Source organism: Salarias fasciatus, chromosome 15 (assembly GCF_902148845.1).
Source record: "Salarias fasciatus chromosome 15, fSalaFa1.1, whole genome shotgun sequence".
NCBI classification, from domain to species: Eukaryota; Metazoa; Chordata; class Actinopteri; order Blenniiformes; family Blenniidae; genus Salarias; species Salarias fasciatus.
This window is the reverse complement of record NC_043759.1, coordinates 20,508,198-20,525,167: the sequence shown is the minus strand read 5'-3', so window position 1 is coordinate 20,525,167 and position 16,970 is coordinate 20,508,198. Positions and strand designations below refer to the sequence as shown.

The window sequence follows — 16,970 nt, the reverse complement described above, 5'->3', positions numbered from 1 at the left end:
CTGCGACATTGGAAGAGCCGTCAAAAGTTTTCAACACATAAGCCATCTTAAACCTTTCCTCTATTTGAGCCGCTCGAATCCGAACTCAAAACTAAATCGAATCCCGATCATTGGAGTGGTCCGAGTTCCAGGAATCCCCAGATTCTTCAAAGAGGTAATATATATTCTCCTACTTTACAATTTCTCCTTATTAAGAATATTTTATTATGTCGATTTCCTAAGATGGCATATGCAATATATTTTTAGACTTGCTATTTTTGGAAAAATGAACTTAACAACTCGAGAAAAGAATATGCATTTTGTTTTTAGTTTATTTGAGATCCGTTTGAAATCATCGCAGCATTAATCGAGATTTTGACCAAATGAGAGAAAATGAAGGGGCCTGACGCTTTCGTGCGAGCAACGGTCAGAAATTGGAAGGAGTGAGGACGTCTCCCTTTCAGGCGATTTCTAATGAAGTGTACATATCTGAACCCAGGAAGCACCGGGCACTCTTTAAACAAGCAGACCGCCAATGCACAGTGTAGTATTTTTACAAGATCTGTTATAATTATATTTAAAGTGAGAAGAAGAAGAAGAAAAAAAAAAGATATTTAAATGGAGAAAAACAATAAAATATATTAAGATTTCAATTTAACTTATTTGGAAATACTGTGTCTAATGGATGGACTATATCCTGTGTGTTTGTGCTCCAGGATAGAAATGAATTTCTGTTTTGTTTGTAGCTTCAGATTTTAGAGAGTAAATGGAGTGACGGTTGTTGCCAGCGATATGATGTTGTTGTTTTGTTTTTGATATCATTTATTTGTGGCGGCGTTTGGGGGGGACCAGACCAAAGCACACACCCAGCCGGTGGGAGAGCGGGCGTGGGCGGACGCTCGGTATACGGTTTCCCCGTTAGACAAGAGTCTTGGTGGAAGAGACGTCCCCTCGCTCTCCTGACCTGGCTGACCGACCTTAAACGTGCCGTCTGGGAGGACGCCGGCAACGCGGTCACCTGAGCTTGTATTGATCCGTCTGATTAGGGAAGAGGGGGCGGCGGTTCATCTGAGACGGGGCGAACAGGGCAGGACGTCCCGTTCCGCCTGATTCCCCCGGTTCTCTCTGAGGATCAGAGGTCAGGGACTGTAAGGAACTTATCAGGGGGGAAAGTCACTGAATGGCATTTTTAAAAGATATGTACGTATATATAAGTTACAGTTATCTGGGATTTTACTGTGATCGGGTTCGCTCACAGTGATCCACTTCATATTAAAGATTATACATACAGCTCGAAAAAATATTGATTAAATTAAATACATTATTAACTCATTGGATAAAGCAGGTTATATTTCAGATTTATTATTAATTTGATCCTGTTTTTATTTATTTATTTATTTTGTACCACCTGTCAATACTACTGGACAAAATTGATGATATAATCTATGCTTTAAAAGTTGTTTAAAAAAAACACTTTTGTTTTCTCTTTCAGTATTTTATTGTGGAGCTTTCGTAGTTTTCTATTGAGGACCAGTCAGCAGCAACATTTATCTTCCTCTCTGATAATTTCCACACAGTTCCTCGTTTTAAGTGACTTTCATTTCAAATTAAGGCTTTTCTTCGCAGTTTATTCCATCAGCTGACCACTGTTGCCTTCCTCCCAGACGTGCATCGAGCTGTTTGGCCCCTAGAGGGCAGGAATCCTGTTTGTGTGTAGAGGAGCCTCATGGCCACGTCCCAAATCAACTGCTTTCTCTCCTGGCATCCATTTCTTGTTCTTTTTGAGAGAGATGCAGGAGCCTCAGACGAGGCCCGTCTCGAGTGCTGGCCCGCCTCGGAGAAAGCATGGACCGGATCGTTTTGTGTTTTTTTATATCCGTAACTTTCCTGCAAGCTTCGCATGGACGCAGTCGCATCGTTTCCATCGTCATGACAACCAGGCCGGGCCAGCACTCGGGTGTTGGGGGGGTGGAGAACGAGGGTTTCAGTGTGTGTGTGTGTGAGTGTGCGTGTGTGTGAGTGTGTGTGTGTGCGTGCGCGTGTGTTCGCTGGTGGCCGGGGTCAAACACTGAGTAACCTTTACAGGCGCCACACGAGAGAGTTCACGACAACAAAGAGCACCCGACTCACCCATGAGATTCAGCTTTCTGTGCGGTTCTGTATTGATGCTTATTGTTGACATATATTTTGATATATTTGGAAATAACGGAGGTATACAGTAAAAGTCTAGATATTTTTGGAGTAGAGAAGAAAACGTGTGTATCAGATTATTGTCACTTTGTCATGCTCTCTGAAAATCTCTTGGGTTTTTTTTTTGTTTTTTGTTTTTTTTTTTTGGAAGAATTATATAACATCCAGACTGATTTAATGTTCCTCTGAGAGAATATTTATAAATTTTAAGTCCTTTGTGAAAAAATGTTGGCTGTCTGTGTTTTTTTTCTGATTCTCTTTTTGCACCAGATGGGTGTTTTCTGTGGCAGAACCACCTGTAATGCTGCGTGACAGCCACAGGAGGGCGTCATTGGGACACCATCTGTAGGTCAGGGTCAAAGTGTCTTGACCTTCACATTTATGCACTGGTAAAAACGTGCATGGATTATTTGAATGGCTCAGGGGGGAAAGGTTCCCGTCTCCGGTGTTTACATCCCTCGGCCCTCATGTCGTCGTGTCAGCGGACTCATTATCTGCCGGTGGCCTTTATCCCCCGTCCAGGCCTCGGGGCATTAGGAGCGTTCCGCCGTGGCACAGGGCCTTAGTGTCCGTTACGAGGGGATAACGCCAGCCAGAGACGACGATTAGCGCTCCGTAATGATATAACTGGCCTCACGCTTCGGCCGGGGAGGCCTCTCGGGCCTGATGGACGGCTCCTGCGGCGCGCAGGAAGACAGGCGGTAGATTAAAATCTCAGGCCGGGTAGGATGAATTAATGATGCCAACACATGCGGACACTCAGGCAAACGTTGCACGTTCAAAAAATAGGGTGCAAAAACTTTAGATTACATTAACAAATGTAAAAGAAAACCACCTGTTAAGTCTTTGCTTTACTTCAAAGCACTGGCCAATCAGAGACTGGAGATTTAATTTCCTAATGATTCAGTCAGCTTGAAATTTAGAAATGTCCCATATTTCCATCTTCAGTCTCACCTGAGCCTCTTCAAGTCAACTACTACACCTGTAAATATAGTTTAACTTAAAATTAGTTGAAATACTTCAGTTATGCTGAAATATTAAGCATCAATATTTGTCATGCGGTTCTCTCCTGATGTTTTTTTTTATTTACTGTCTCAAGTTACTGCAAATTGAAGTATGAAAAACTGAAATATGGCATGAAACTGAAAACGAATTCAAACCATTTCGACCTCACCCAACAGCAACAATGCTTATTATTTCTTGAACATCATCCACATCCATCCATCCTGTTTCCGTCTGGACTTTCTGTGTCAGTTTGCACATTTTCTCTGTGTGCACAGGTGTTTTTATTTTTCTCCTCAGATACTTGACTTTCCTCTTGGGAACCAAAAAAAAAAAAAAATCACATTTTTGAGGTTAACTGGTGACTCTAAATTCCTTGTTGATATGAATATGAGTGATTATCTATTGTCTGCTTGGATCAAGTCCAGCCCCCCTGGACGAAGCACTCTGGAAGACGGATGGATCATGACAAAAGTAAAGAGAAAAGTTAAATAAGTAAAAATACTAGGAAGTTTATTATTTAATATTCTTTTCATTTATGCAAACATACAGAGGAATAAATGCAGATAAATCTGAGAAGGGAAGTTGGAAAGTGAAGCTCCTGCAGCTTCCATAAACAAAGTAAAGTCAGCGGGCCACATGTATGTTGGCTCACAAGCGATATTTAACACTTCCTCACCTTTCTGTTGAAATCTCTTCAAGCAGAGTCCAGCACGACTCCTTGGTTGAACGACGACACGGGGAAACTTTGACAGATCAGCAGACTGAAGCATCTGTTGTTGAAGAATCAGTCCACAAATGCAAAATAGACACAACGGCGGCTTACGCGAGGGGAGACCCTCGACACAGTCGCCTAACTAGCTTTTCATCTGCTCCTGCTTCTTTCTCTCTAATTACCACGTCCGGCTTATTGTCCTCCTGATGACTGTAATTAATCAAGTTCTGCTCCCTAATCTCTGGATCTCATCATCCTTACAGCGCACCGGGGCCGGCCACACCGGATGGTAGCCTGACGTAAGCTCTTTTGGGCGGGGGGGGGGAGCGTAATTGTGTGCTTGTCTGCAACTTTGCATGCAGAAGCAAATTGCACGGTCCCACCCCGCTGTGTGTGGGACTTTTGGTTAGCGGGGTGTTTTTCTTCGGCTCGCAGGTCAGTAATTGTTACTCGCGTCGGCCCGCTTTTAAAGAGGTCTGCAAACAAAAAGTGCACGCAACTCGTCTGTGGGGCTGAAGGCGTTCATGGAGGCCTCTGCAGTTTAGAGAGTTCACCCTTGTGAACCCCTGGAAAGAAACACACACTCCTGCTCTCGCAGTCTGGTTCCTGCCTCAGATTACAGCTCCTTAATCTGTCCTTGGAGTGACGTCAGCCTCCCGCACACTCCTGACGGGACAGCAGGCGGGGAGGAGGCGTCCCGCAGGCGCTTCAGGTGGGTGAGGTTCAGGAGGCTTCAGGAGATGGCAGCGGGCATGGCGGAGGGCGACGCGCTCATGGAGGAGCTGGTGGACCACGGCCTGGGGATGGAGGAGACGGACCACGGCCTGCTGAGGAGGCCCTCGCTGAAGGAGAGCTACCACAGCGACTCCCTGCTGGCGCCCGACACCGACTTCATGACAGGTAGAGCCGGGCAGCTTTACATACAGGAGGGGGAGAGGGAAACCTGTTTCTGACGTGCAGTCTTGAAACCGTTAATAGTCTATCTTTCTGTTAGTTATTGGCTTGTTTTGCAAGCATCAGACATGTGAGCAAAAATTCTGAAAAAGAGCCCTGAGTGCTGAGTTTTTTGTATGCCTGCAACCAACAAAAACCCAAAGCATTCAGCGACTCCTCATAAAAGAGCGCAGCATTCATGTATGATCTACATCGGCTTGTTAGTTTACCTCATAGACTTTGGTTTGTTAAAGAAGGAAAGAATCTGGATGCAACTCTGCTATTAAAAGGACTCAACAGGTCAGGTGTTTCTGTTTTTCAGCTTTGTTTTCACTTTTTTTTTAGTAAATTTAACTGATTTTTTTTTTGTTCTCTGATGTATAACCATATTATATCACACACACACACACACACACACACACACACACACGTCCATTCTTTGGGAACACTTGTTGTGGCTCTTCGCAGTAAGTCTTGACCTTGACTGTCTGAGAGACGAGTTTAAATCCTGATTGCAGCAGAAAAGGGAAAAAAAAAAACCCCAGCTCACAACAGCACAATAATAAACAGTTGTTCTTTGTTGTTGACACTTTGGCATGATCCACCTGAGAAGTAATCCTGCCCAACAGTAATCTTTCTAGCTTTGTGCCTTCCACACAGTTCGCACTGTGGCTGGTTGCTGGACGTGTCCCAGCAGGGAAGACTTGGGTAAATGCCCCGTCCTCCGGGAGACATTCCTATTAGTGGACTGGATATGTGAAGGACTGGGTGTGCGCACGTGGCCCGTGTGTGTAAGCATGCAGCGGGGCTGATATGAACAGACAGATGCTGTTCCTTCATTGAAGAAACACCATCTGTGATCAGAGATTAAAACACTCCATTGACTCTCCACGCCGCAGTTATGTCTTCATATATTTCCATTTGTCTAAAATCTGCGATACGAGTCGTGAAGTGTGTGGCACGTCCAGGGCTGTGCGCGCACGTGCAATTGTGTGTCAGTAATTGAAGGCGTTTGCCTGTGTGTGTGTGTGCGTGTGTGTTTACATTTGCATAAACTGCATCCCTGCCCGTGCTTCGTGCGGCCGAGTTGCTGCAGAGACCAAGCTCCGGGCTGCTAATTCCCTTTTACAGCACCAGGATTATGTGCTATTCTAATCCCAATCCCATATGGGGTGTGTGGAGGTGGCACGAGGGTGATGTCACGGCCAGGACGAGAGGAGAAACAGGAGATCACAGGCCCCGACGCCGAATCACAACTCGCCATGAGAGACAGATTACTGCTGGCCGCACGCTCGAACGATTACAGCCGCGGTCGACTCCCACAGCAGATCATCTCTGTGAGGAGGAAAGACTCCTGTTTCAGAGGAATTACAGCTGGAACGCACAAAAGGGCTGTTACATTGAAAAAAAAATACAAAAAAATCATTTTACTGCATGTTACGGCAAAACCAGTTGCTCAACAAGTTGCTGAAATAATTTATCCACTGTATAAATTATTATTTTTGACAAAAATGTTAGATTATTGACCATACTGCCGTTTGCTATTTAAAACCTTTAAAGTTTGGTTCTTTTTCTTCATTTCAGTTTCATTCACAGGCTTAAGTCACTCCTGAAAACATCTTTCACGTTTAGAAAATCAATGCAATATTCAACTTTTTCATAACTTTTAAAAAGCTGATTCATATCAATTCATGAAACTATTTATCTCCTTGATTTAAGATATTCTGCTCTGTTTATTGATCTTCCTCTGCCTCCTCAGCTTAGCTCTCCAAGCCATTCCTCCTTTGCATTTCTGCCACTTCATTAGTTTCCCCTCTCTCTCTCTCTCCGCTGTCTTTTTTGACCTTTTACGTGTGTTTTATGTGAGCCGGAGCAGATCGGCGTCAGGCGCTGAGTAGTTTTCATGCACTCGTAGTCACAGCATGATGTTCATCCCAGTAACTCATTACACTGATGCACCTTTTAATCAGACTGAAGTTTCTGTTTAATCACATTAGTTGAGCCGTTCCACAGTCTGCCCACGGACCGCTCGGGAAACAGAAACATAGATACTGGAATTTTTGACATCAGTGCTTTTGTGGACAGAAAAGGAAAAATAAAGGCTTCTGCTGACTTTAAATGGTTGACTGACAGCGTTGCTTCTTCACCAGCTGATTGTTTTTGAGTGTTTTTCGAGGCGAGCGCTCGCTCTGCGGCTGTTTTCTGCTCTGCCCGGTTCTCCTTGTTGCTGGGAGCGACCTGCGCCGTGACCTTTGACCCGGCGGAGTCACAGGATGCTCGCCGCTGCGCGACCCAACAACAAGTCCACATTTTAGGTTTTTTATTTCTGCTGTTTCCTCTCCGTGTCTCCATCTCTCATCGGGACACTGGAGGGGGGGGTTTATGTGTGGGGGCGGGGTCGGAGAGGCTCAGTCTCTGGGATTAACATTGTGCCCTGCTCACACACACACACACACACACACACACACACGTGCACGTACACACGCACACATATAATTTAGGCTGAATTGGACCGCTGCTGAGTTTTTAAGCATTATCTCCCCCACCCCCACCTTGATACTCACAAACATCCTGAGCACTTTAAGCTCCGTCGTACACATCGCCACATCTCAGAGAGGACCGGGTTCCGCCGCCGAGGGAGCCTGGCAGGGTCGACGCGCCGCTGCTCTAACGACGGCGGTCAGACCAGCAGGGAGGGATCATCTGGTGACACCGGGGGCAGAAACGGAGATGAGGTCTTAGTGGACGGCAGCCAGGGCGATCGCAGTCAGGATGGAGGGCGAGGCGGCCAGGGGAGGAAAGAGGACCGAGAGAGTCTGCTCACGGGAGGAGAGGAAGAGGAGGAAGACCTCCCGGCCGGCGGAGGAAGGCCCGGCCGGTCTGCAGAGGCATCCCGAGCAGTCCTCGGCGTCCTCCCACGGTATCCGCCTCCAGACTCGTCGTCGCAGTGAGAAAACAGGAGAAAGAGTGTGATTGTGGCAGAGGTGTTCTGATAGCTTTGTTTACATGCTGCTGTGAGATGACAGTGGAGACAATCTGCTGTGTCCAGCTGTGCGGTGACCTCATTAGCTTGATTTCTGCCACACAGGAGATGTTAAAGAGCTTACCCCTTTCTCTGATTGCAGCTTTTGTCGACCGTGTTGCCAAGTCAACTGGATTTCCTTTTTCTCGCTGTCAATTCCCTCCTTTTCTGTTTGTGTGAACAAGAATATCAAGTTACCTTCCTTCCGGCCTTTTTGAATTTGCTTTTAGCTGCAAGACGGGCACATTGAAACATTTATAGATACTCTTTTCCCGGCTGGTGGACGCTGAGGAGTCGTCTGAGATGTCATCTACCTAATGCACTACCTTCAGCATGTCATCAGTTATGTAATGTGGTCGACAACATAATCTCTGGCAGCCGCGCAGCCGCCGACATGTCACGTTATCTATCCGCAACTTACACAATATCCCCGCTTTCCGAACTCTTCCTCCCTCAGATGACCGCAGCTCGGCGGCCAGCGGCCTGGACGTGGCCGACAGGCTGACCTACCTCGAGCAGAGGATGCAGATGCAGGAGGACGAAATCCAGCTGCTGAAGCTGGCTCTGGCCGACGTGCTGAAGAGGCTCAACATCTCGGAGGAGCACCAGGCAGCTGCTGCGGCCAGCGCCGCCGGTGGCAGGAGGGCCGGAACACCTGGGGCTAAACGTGAGTGTCAGCCAGTGTTGTTATCCACATGTCAGCCGATCGGCTGAAGGATTGTCTTGCAGATGGGTTTATTTGAAAGCTTTGGAAGCAACGTGCAACTGATGTGTCATTCCCTGAGTTTCATTGTGTATTATCAGTCATAACTGACTGTAGTATGGAGCAGTATTGCTCATTCTGTGCATGCTGATTCACAGACATACAGGCTGAACTTACAGGAAGTAAATGTATTTTAATAACTCATTTTTCAGATTGATTCCCCATTTTGCTTTTTAAAATATGAATAAAAAAGCTACAACACATTAAAACTGAACACACACTGGAGAGTTTTCAGCTTATTCTGATATGATGATTAAAGGGAAACAGGGATTCATTTCATCTAATGAGAGTTAAGTGGGAAAACTGCTTTAGATTGAAACTTCCCTTCTTAAATGTGTGTGTGTGTGTGTGTTCCCACAGCCAGACCAGTGTCTCTGGCTCTGCCCTCCAGACCGCCCGTGGTGACCTCCAGCGCCGCCTCCCTGAAGAAGAGCTCCACGGTGCCCTCCAGCTCCACGTCCAGAAACTACAGCCCCACGCCTCCTAAAAGGTCTGCAAACCTTACTCTTTCTTTATTCTGTAATCTCTTCAAATGATAAAGCTGCTTAAAAGAAGTAAATGAAGCCGCATTTAAATTATGCTACAGCAGAAGCAACAATTCTGTCTGTTCCAACGTGTTCACTAGGTTTGTTTTCTGGAGTTGTAGTGAATGAATGATCAACGGAATAAACGATGAAGTGCATCTTTAACTGGAGGGAAAATAATCATCGAGTCCTGCGGCTCATAAAGAGTTAATAAACTATTACAGAGAAGATTGGTTTACACTCAAACTAATTGCTCCCCCAAAAAAACAGAATAAAATCCATCCAATTACTTTCTGCTCCACTTTATCCTGCTTAGAATAAAACCTCTACAGGTAAATACAAATATTTACTCATAGAGTCACCAGATTACCTTAAACACGTGTTCACAGGAAGAACATGCAAACTCCACACAGAAGCCTAATTAACTTAAAAAAACAAAGCTGGAAATGACTTCTTTTTTATTTATCTTATGACAGTTTATGATGTTTTATTTTTAGACCTTGTGGAGCAGCTCATGTTGCTAAAGAAACAAAGCAGTCAAACATAAAACACACACCGGCTTTAACTGGAGACTGATGACTCCGTCATACAACTTCATCACATATATATTTAAAAAAAGAAGAAGAAATGGAGGATGCGGGGTAATCAAGCGGCTCAGAGCACAGCTCCAGCCTCAGATCTCAGGCTTCACTTCTCATTATCTGACGTGCAATTGCAATCAGCAGACACCCTCCATTATCTAAGGAACTATATAGTCGGATGCTCAATAATTATTCCAACAGCAGCCTTGATTTGAAAGCAATAAAGCTTGCAAACCATTTTGTGCGGATCCCTTCCTCTCAATTACCTTTCAAATGATACTGCCATTAGATAGCATTAGTTAGAAAGCACGGAGGGGTCTTCCCCTCTTTCCCCCTCTCTACGGAATCTTAATGCGCTGCTGCTGCTGTATCTGGGGTATGCAGGCATAATTGCTCAGATAGCGGCGAACCTGCGTTCACTTCAGGTTGTCCCTGTAGTACGAGGACGGGGTGAGAGGAGCAGCACTGGCTACGTCTATGATTAATCCCACGTCTTCTTCTTCATGCTTTCATTTTTCTTCCTCGTTCTTTAATATTTGTTGCGTCAGTTGCTCCTCCATCTCTCTCCATCTTTCCTTGAGCGGTCACATTAGAAGCCACAAGATCTGTGACCTGGTGTGTTCTTTGTGCTTCCCAGCGGTGTGAAGAGCCCGCCGGGCAGTGTGAAGGACAGTCCATGCAAGGCCCCTAAATCACGCCTCACGTCTGCGAGCCCGGCCAGTAAAAAACCCCAGGAAGGGTAAGAAAGGCGGCATTAAACCCGCTTCCACTGCAGGTTGAGGAGCGTTTTTTTATGTGGCATGTGGCTTTAATTCATAAGCATGTGCATGAGGTCAACTAGTGTTGTGAATGTGTGTGTGTGTGTGTGTGTGTCTTTTACATGCACATCCTATGAACTGGAGCATATATGAATTACTAATAATAATCAGGGCATCCCACATTCAATCACGCTTTAATTAAATCAAGGCTATTTCCAGCCTCTTCTAACCACTAATATCAATGAAATCTCAAACCCTGCAGAGGATTTCTCTCACTATTCAGTTAACCTGAAACTTAAGTGTCAATGTGAGACGCCTGAAATCTTTTCCATCATTCCTGTCACCGTCTCTCTCACCGAGCATCTCTCTCTCTCTCTCCTTCTCGTGTCCTCTGTCGTCTCCGTTCTCATTATAACAGCAGCAAATCCAAGGAGGCTGCAGTGAGCGTAGGTAAGAGAGCTCTTTCTGTGGTTCCCCGCAGTTGTTTTTCTCCCCCTCGTGCAGAATGCGAGTGGCAGCGTTCATAACAGGGAAATGAAGCGGCTGCAGAGCAAATGGGAGGAAGAGACACTGCAACAGCCTGGTGTGACACAATGTGTAAATTAATGGATTCTGTGTGTGTGTGTGTGTGTGCAGGTACACGACGTGTGACACACTGCAAAGGTAGGATTCCTCCCTGACAATTGTAGAAACATCTGCAATCTTCACAAGAAGAATCGTGCTTGAGCTGTTTTTTTGTCCTTCATTTTTCACATCTCACCATAACTTGTGTGCCCCCCCCCACACACACACACACCTCCCACACCCCCTTTCTTTTGCCTTTTCACCCCTTCACCCTCCTTCACCCTCACCTCATCTCACCGCTTCACTTAGTGACTATGCAGATCTATCTGAGCCCCCTCGCAAGAAAGACTGGATCTTCTGATGCCGCCAAGTCCACGTCCACGGTGCCTGCGAACAACGCCGCCGCCGCCGCACCTCACCATCCTCAGGGGAAGGCGTCCAGCAAGCCGGAGACGAGGAAGAAAACCACCCCGTCCTTCACTTTGAACCTACAGAAAACCACCACCAGCAGCCAGACCGCCGTGCAGGACACTTCCACCTACAAGAGCCCCACCAAGTCCCCCAGCCAGTACTTCCAGATCTGTTACTGAAACTTCAATACTCCAGCTTAAAAATCTGTTGTTTACGATACAGCCAAGGGAAAATACGTTTTTCCAATCAATTGATTTTACCTTCAACAATTTGTTTATCCGGAATTTGCAAAAATCTCTGCTCGAGTGTTTCAGCACTGCTTTGTTTCATGGCGTTGGTATTTATATTAAAGGTAGAGTAAAAAGCTTTAATGCGTCAGAGATCACGGTGTAGTTGTAGCTCCGCTCGTCGGGAGATGACACCTGCGTATTGTGTGGCTGAAGGCCTGTGTTTACACTGCTGTTCTGTCACCGTGTGTGTGTGTGTGTGTGTGTGTGTGAGCGCTGAATGAGGAAAGCTGTGTTTAATGTCACCAAGTCTCCCGTCTGCTGTGTTGTTTTGTAGCTGAAGCCGCACGTTAGATTCCACCTTAGACCAAAATGTTCATTTTAATTCAAAAGAAATAAAAAAAAATGTGACTACTCATGAGTTGTTTTTTTTTTTCTAATGTGTGTGAATGTGGCCTGAAGTTTCCAGTGACGTTCAGACGTTTTCCTGGCGTTGCTGAATTCAGTGGAGGAGAAGCAGAGTCAGCTCCAGCTTCCCTGATGATCGTCGCAGACTCCCGACTGCGATCGGTCGCAGAACGCCGTGATGAGCAGGAAACAGCTGAAAACCAAGCGCTGTGACCTTTCCAGCTGGACGAACGTTCAAGCTGAATTTGAAGAGCTGAACTGAACAGTTTCCCATCAAATCGATCTCCCAAACGTCTGGCTCCCTCCGGGACCGTTGAAAAACTTCTTATAATCAGTCTGCATGAGGTCTCATAGGCGGTTACGATAATGTAGCTTCTCCAAACTTATTGGACGATCAAACGAGAGCAGAAAACAAAGTCAGACCGTATGTGTGAGGAGGGAAGGAAATGATCAAATCATTGATGATTAAAAATACTCATATTCTCATATTAAAATTACAGATACAAATACTCATATTGTTCTGCTTTTACTTTTATTTAAGACATTAAACTTTAGCTGATAACTGAAATGTGAAGGAGAGAGCTCGAGCTCTACACGACTATTGCGCCCTCCTGTGGACACACAGCTCACACACACGGAAATAGAGTGATTGATCATTTTCAGAAGTTGCATTTATCCACAAAATAGGTTCTGAGTTTATAACCTCATATGGAAAAAAACCAAGATATAAATATATATATATAAATATAAGAAAAAATATGAGAAACTTTCCTTTCATATATTCTCAGTCTCAGGGAGAGATCAGCAGGGTAAAGTGTAATTCCAAACTTCATGTCTTGCACTACAGGAAAAAACTGAAGCACTCACCGATGCACAGGGAGAACATGCAAACTCCAACAAGGAAAACTTCTCTCGATTTGAAACTTTTTCAGCAGAGATCTGTTAAAACACAGAACGCAAAATTACAATATTGCAAGACATGACAGGTAGAACAAAACAAAAGGGCATTTACTGAAAAGAGCATTTATCAGATTCCAGTCCTCCTCTACTGTTCCTCCTCAGAATATAATAAAAACTTCCAAAACATCCTTATCTATGATATTAATCTTTAGGGAAGAGGCAGTCATGTGTGCAGATATATTAAATTGAGCATAAATCTAAAAATCTGTTGAGAGAAAATAACATTTGTGCATGGTAAATGATAGTTTTATTACATCTCTGACCACGTCTGCTGCTTTTTCTTAGTTCATGTCAACATAGTAATGTTGCAGAGTCTGCATGACTCGGATTTTATTGTATTGAAAAAATGGTTGAAAATGCATATAAGAACACAAGCTCTTTTGCCATAAAAAACCTAAAATGCCATTGCATCTAAACCAGGGACTCCTCACCACTTCATGGATAAGAATGGAAATTCTTGCAGTCTTCAGTCAGGAGGAGGACCCCTGCTGTTGAAAAAGAAAACTGCTCCAAGCTTCAACTCACTGCCTGAGGGGAGTTCATTCTAGGAAAGGAGTAGATTTGTAGGGACATTAAATAGCCAGAAACATAGAATATGGAACATCTTGAATGATCCACGTGCAGTTGGTTCATCTCAACTCAACATTCAGAGAAGCAAACTGATCTTTCAGGCAAAATACAGAAGATATAGATCAGTAACTTGCACTTGCAGTTCATACATTCAAATCAGCATTACGCTTTCGGAATATCTCCACTGCTCATTGTGATTTAAGTGATTGAATATTTGCCAGGGCTCTTTGACTGAGACTGTTTGACCTTCATGTGAGGAAACAGCCACAGCTGGCAGATTCACACACACAGATGTTACAGTGCTGCCTGTTGACAGGTCTGAGTGACACAGCCACTGTTACACCTCCCACACACTGCATCGCACTGCTGCTGCTCTGGAAGACCTGGAAATGCAGACAAAGTGGAAATAAACAGAGGATGTAAGGATTTACGCAGGATCAGATAACATCACAATATAAAATGGAAGAGTAAAGCTGAAACGCTGTGTTGAGTTACATAAGGAACAATCCACACATTACACTTAATACCAACTTTACAGTAACTTTAAGATATGTAAAAACCACAAAATGAACTCATTTACCTTACACCAACTGACTTTCCTTTCAAATAATGTGAGTAAGGCTGATGTTGCTACAATCAGAATAAATAAAATTCTAATACAATTCTAATATGAACTTTACCACAATCTAAAGCATGTCTTCATTTAACATTCATGCTTTTCTTAATCACCTCCTTTGAATGCATTTCTTGTATTTGCTCAGATCTCAGGCTCTTCCTGGATTGAGGATCACGTGCACACATGCACGCGCCAGGATGCATTAAATACCTATAGCAGAGAACTGGTGCATTTTAAGAGCCTTCCAACCTCAACCTGACTCCAGAGCCACCCTGCTGGCAGCAGTAGCTCGGACCTCACAACTGAGCTGACCTCCCAGGTTATGGACCTCACTATGAGCCAAACACGGACACGCGTGCACGCGCACAACCGTCACCGTCATACAATAATATATTGCTGCTTCTCCAGGGTCTTAAAGGCTTAAAGTATTTGTGGTTTTATATCCAATCACATCACTACCGTTACCGTGTAGCTGTAACCGGGTCCGCCGAGTATGAAAATGATGACTGTTATATAAAAAAACAGTTTATTTTTATGCTTATTTAAAAAAAAAAAAAAAAGAAATGTATGAGGAGACTTTTTGCCGGAGGAGCGCGTCATGTGCGTTTGATTTGCTCACCGCTCCGTCACCGGCGAGAGGGCGCTGCGGTGCAGCACAGCCAGCTGGACATGAGAGTAACAGCAGCCCGCTCCCCCCTCTCTCTCTCTCCTCTCTCTCTCTCCCTCCATCCAGCCTCCCAGTGGTTGGAGGCAGGAGAAGATGGCACCTCACGAGCCGCTGTCAGCCACTCCGCCCGGCTCCCCGTCCTCCGCGAAGCGGCGCGCCGCTCTCTGAGATGGCTCCTCCCGACGACCCGGCAGCCGCCTGACGCACACCGAAGAGCAATTTTTTTTTTTTTTTTTTAAAGACAGACCTGAAAACTGTGGCCATCCGTGTAGCATTTTTCCACACCCTGTCGCCTTTTTTTTTTCCTACCCTGAACATCTGCACCTCCAGCGGGCGGCGGGCTGCGCTGTTTTCTAATCAAACACCCTCTAGCAGCCGGGATCTGGATTCTGATTTTTCTTCTTTTTTTTTATATATAAAATAATTGAACTTCAGGACAAAACGCCGAGCTGAAAGAAAACATTATTCACCTCATTCAAACGGGCTTGCAGGGGAAGATGAGGTAAGCACGAGCGTGCGTCGCTCGTTTTCTGCGCAATAAACGCGGACTGCGGTGATTCCGCAGCGTCGCCTTCTGACATTTGGAGCAAACGGAGACAAATGTGCTGTTTTACGTGAGCATTATGCCCGTTTTCTGGGCGTGTTTCCCCTCGGAGGCCTGCGATGTGCATGTCACCATCATCTCTGACTCCAGCTCGCGCTGCGATGTGTCACGTGGAGGCCGTCTGCACGGGGAGAAAGGGGGCTGTTGCCATAGAAACCAGACTACACGTGTAAAAACGAAGGCATTGTGGCGTTCGGCTTAATTGGTTTCCTCATTTACCGAAAGCAATCACGTGCACTTGTGTGCCGAAACACATGCGTGTGAGCGCGCGCGCGTAGTTACAGATGAAACGCCCCCCGAATCTACGCGTTCACACACCTTCCTGCCTGCGAACCAATCAGCTGCGGGGGTTCATTAACGCGTCCGGACGCAGGAGCCTATCAGGTGGAGGGTTACTGCGGGGTGGAGAAGCTGGTGCACAGAGAGGCGCCGCTTCAATACTGGAGGTTCTGAGGTCCAGAGACCTGAATAAAAGCACAAAGCGTCAACAGCGGCAGAGGGAAAAACATCAAAGATATTTAAATATATTAGAAATTATTTAAAGAGTTAAAGATCCACTTGCAGCAGGCATGCAGTGAGCTCTTCAGACTTCTTTTGAGAGAACGCAGACTTGGAGCCATCCTCCAGTTTTCAATGCTTGTCCAAATATTTGCCACATAAAAATGAAAAGCAGCTTCTGCGTGTTTGTGTCTGACTCTGTGAGAAGAAACAGGTTTGATCCAGATGACCTGACAGGCCTGAGGGCTTGTAAAAAAACAGAAGATATGACTTGCATTAGTCAGCTATTGAGAGCCTGAAGACCAGTAGTAATAAATTAAAGACCAAAAAAAAAAAAAAAAAAAAAAAACAGTTTAAAGACATGAGACTTGTTCATCAGCTTTGGGACAGTTTCACAGCATCTGTAAAAATTAGAATCCAGTGAAATGGTATGTGTCAAACAGTGAAATCTCCACATAAATTTGTTTTATTTTACTCAAACTGAAATATTTCAGTCAATCCTTAGTTGTATTCTTTGTTGTTCTAGTTTTTAAGTTATATCTTAAAATAAAATAACATAAAATTCCATAAGCTTATATGTTTATCCTATTTCTTTTAAGCAGAAGCCATGCAAACTTGCTTAAAACCTTTCAGTTCATACTTTAGAAACTAGAAATAATTGAGAAAACTGGTTTTCATGGGTATCCTAGTTCTTTGAGATGCATTTGAACCGTGGTGGAGAGTCATTATTTATTTATGATTTTTCCACCTCCATTTGCATTTTTACCACAAATCTCTGCACCGTCCTTTCTTTGCATTCCTGGAATGTGTTCATGGCAATATTTGCATTTTAGAGGATTTTTCATTTATTTTCTTTGCATGAGCATGTGCTCGATTGAATACTAGAAATTAAACATAATGGAACATCTTCCATCTCTTCACTTGTTACCCCGCGTCAACACAGCACCTTTTAATCAATGTATCATCATTAAACTCTTC

At 44.7% G+C, this 16,970-nt stretch overlaps 2 protein-coding genes across 2 annotated transcripts in view; both read left to right on the top strand.

Annotated features, from left to right (window-relative positions):
* Nucleotides 1–4,626: 4,626 nt before the first annotated feature.
* Nucleotides 4,627–11,621, top strand: LOC115401411 (echinoderm microtubule-associated protein-like 1). The gene is made up of 7 exons (XM_030109578.1): nt 4,627–4,786; nt 8,299–8,508; nt 8,965–9,094; nt 10,347–10,448; nt 10,886–10,917; nt 11,104–11,130; nt 11,341–11,621. The coding sequence occupies exons 1-7, from the start codon at nt 4,627–4,629 to the stop codon at nt 11,619–11,621; spliced, it is 942 nt and encodes a 313-aa protein (XP_029965438.1).
* Nucleotides 11,622–15,304: 3,683 nt separating this feature from the next.
* evlb (Enah/Vasp-like b) overlaps nt 15,305–16,970 on the top strand; it is a 34,774-nt gene continuing 33,108 nt past the window's right edge. The window contains exon 1 of the mRNA XM_030109577.1: nt 15,305–15,392. Coding sequence (XP_029965437.1) covers nt 15,388–15,392 — 5 coding nt within the window. The 5' untranslated portion in view covers nt 15,305–15,387. The remainder of the gene's footprint in view (nt 15,393–16,970) is intronic.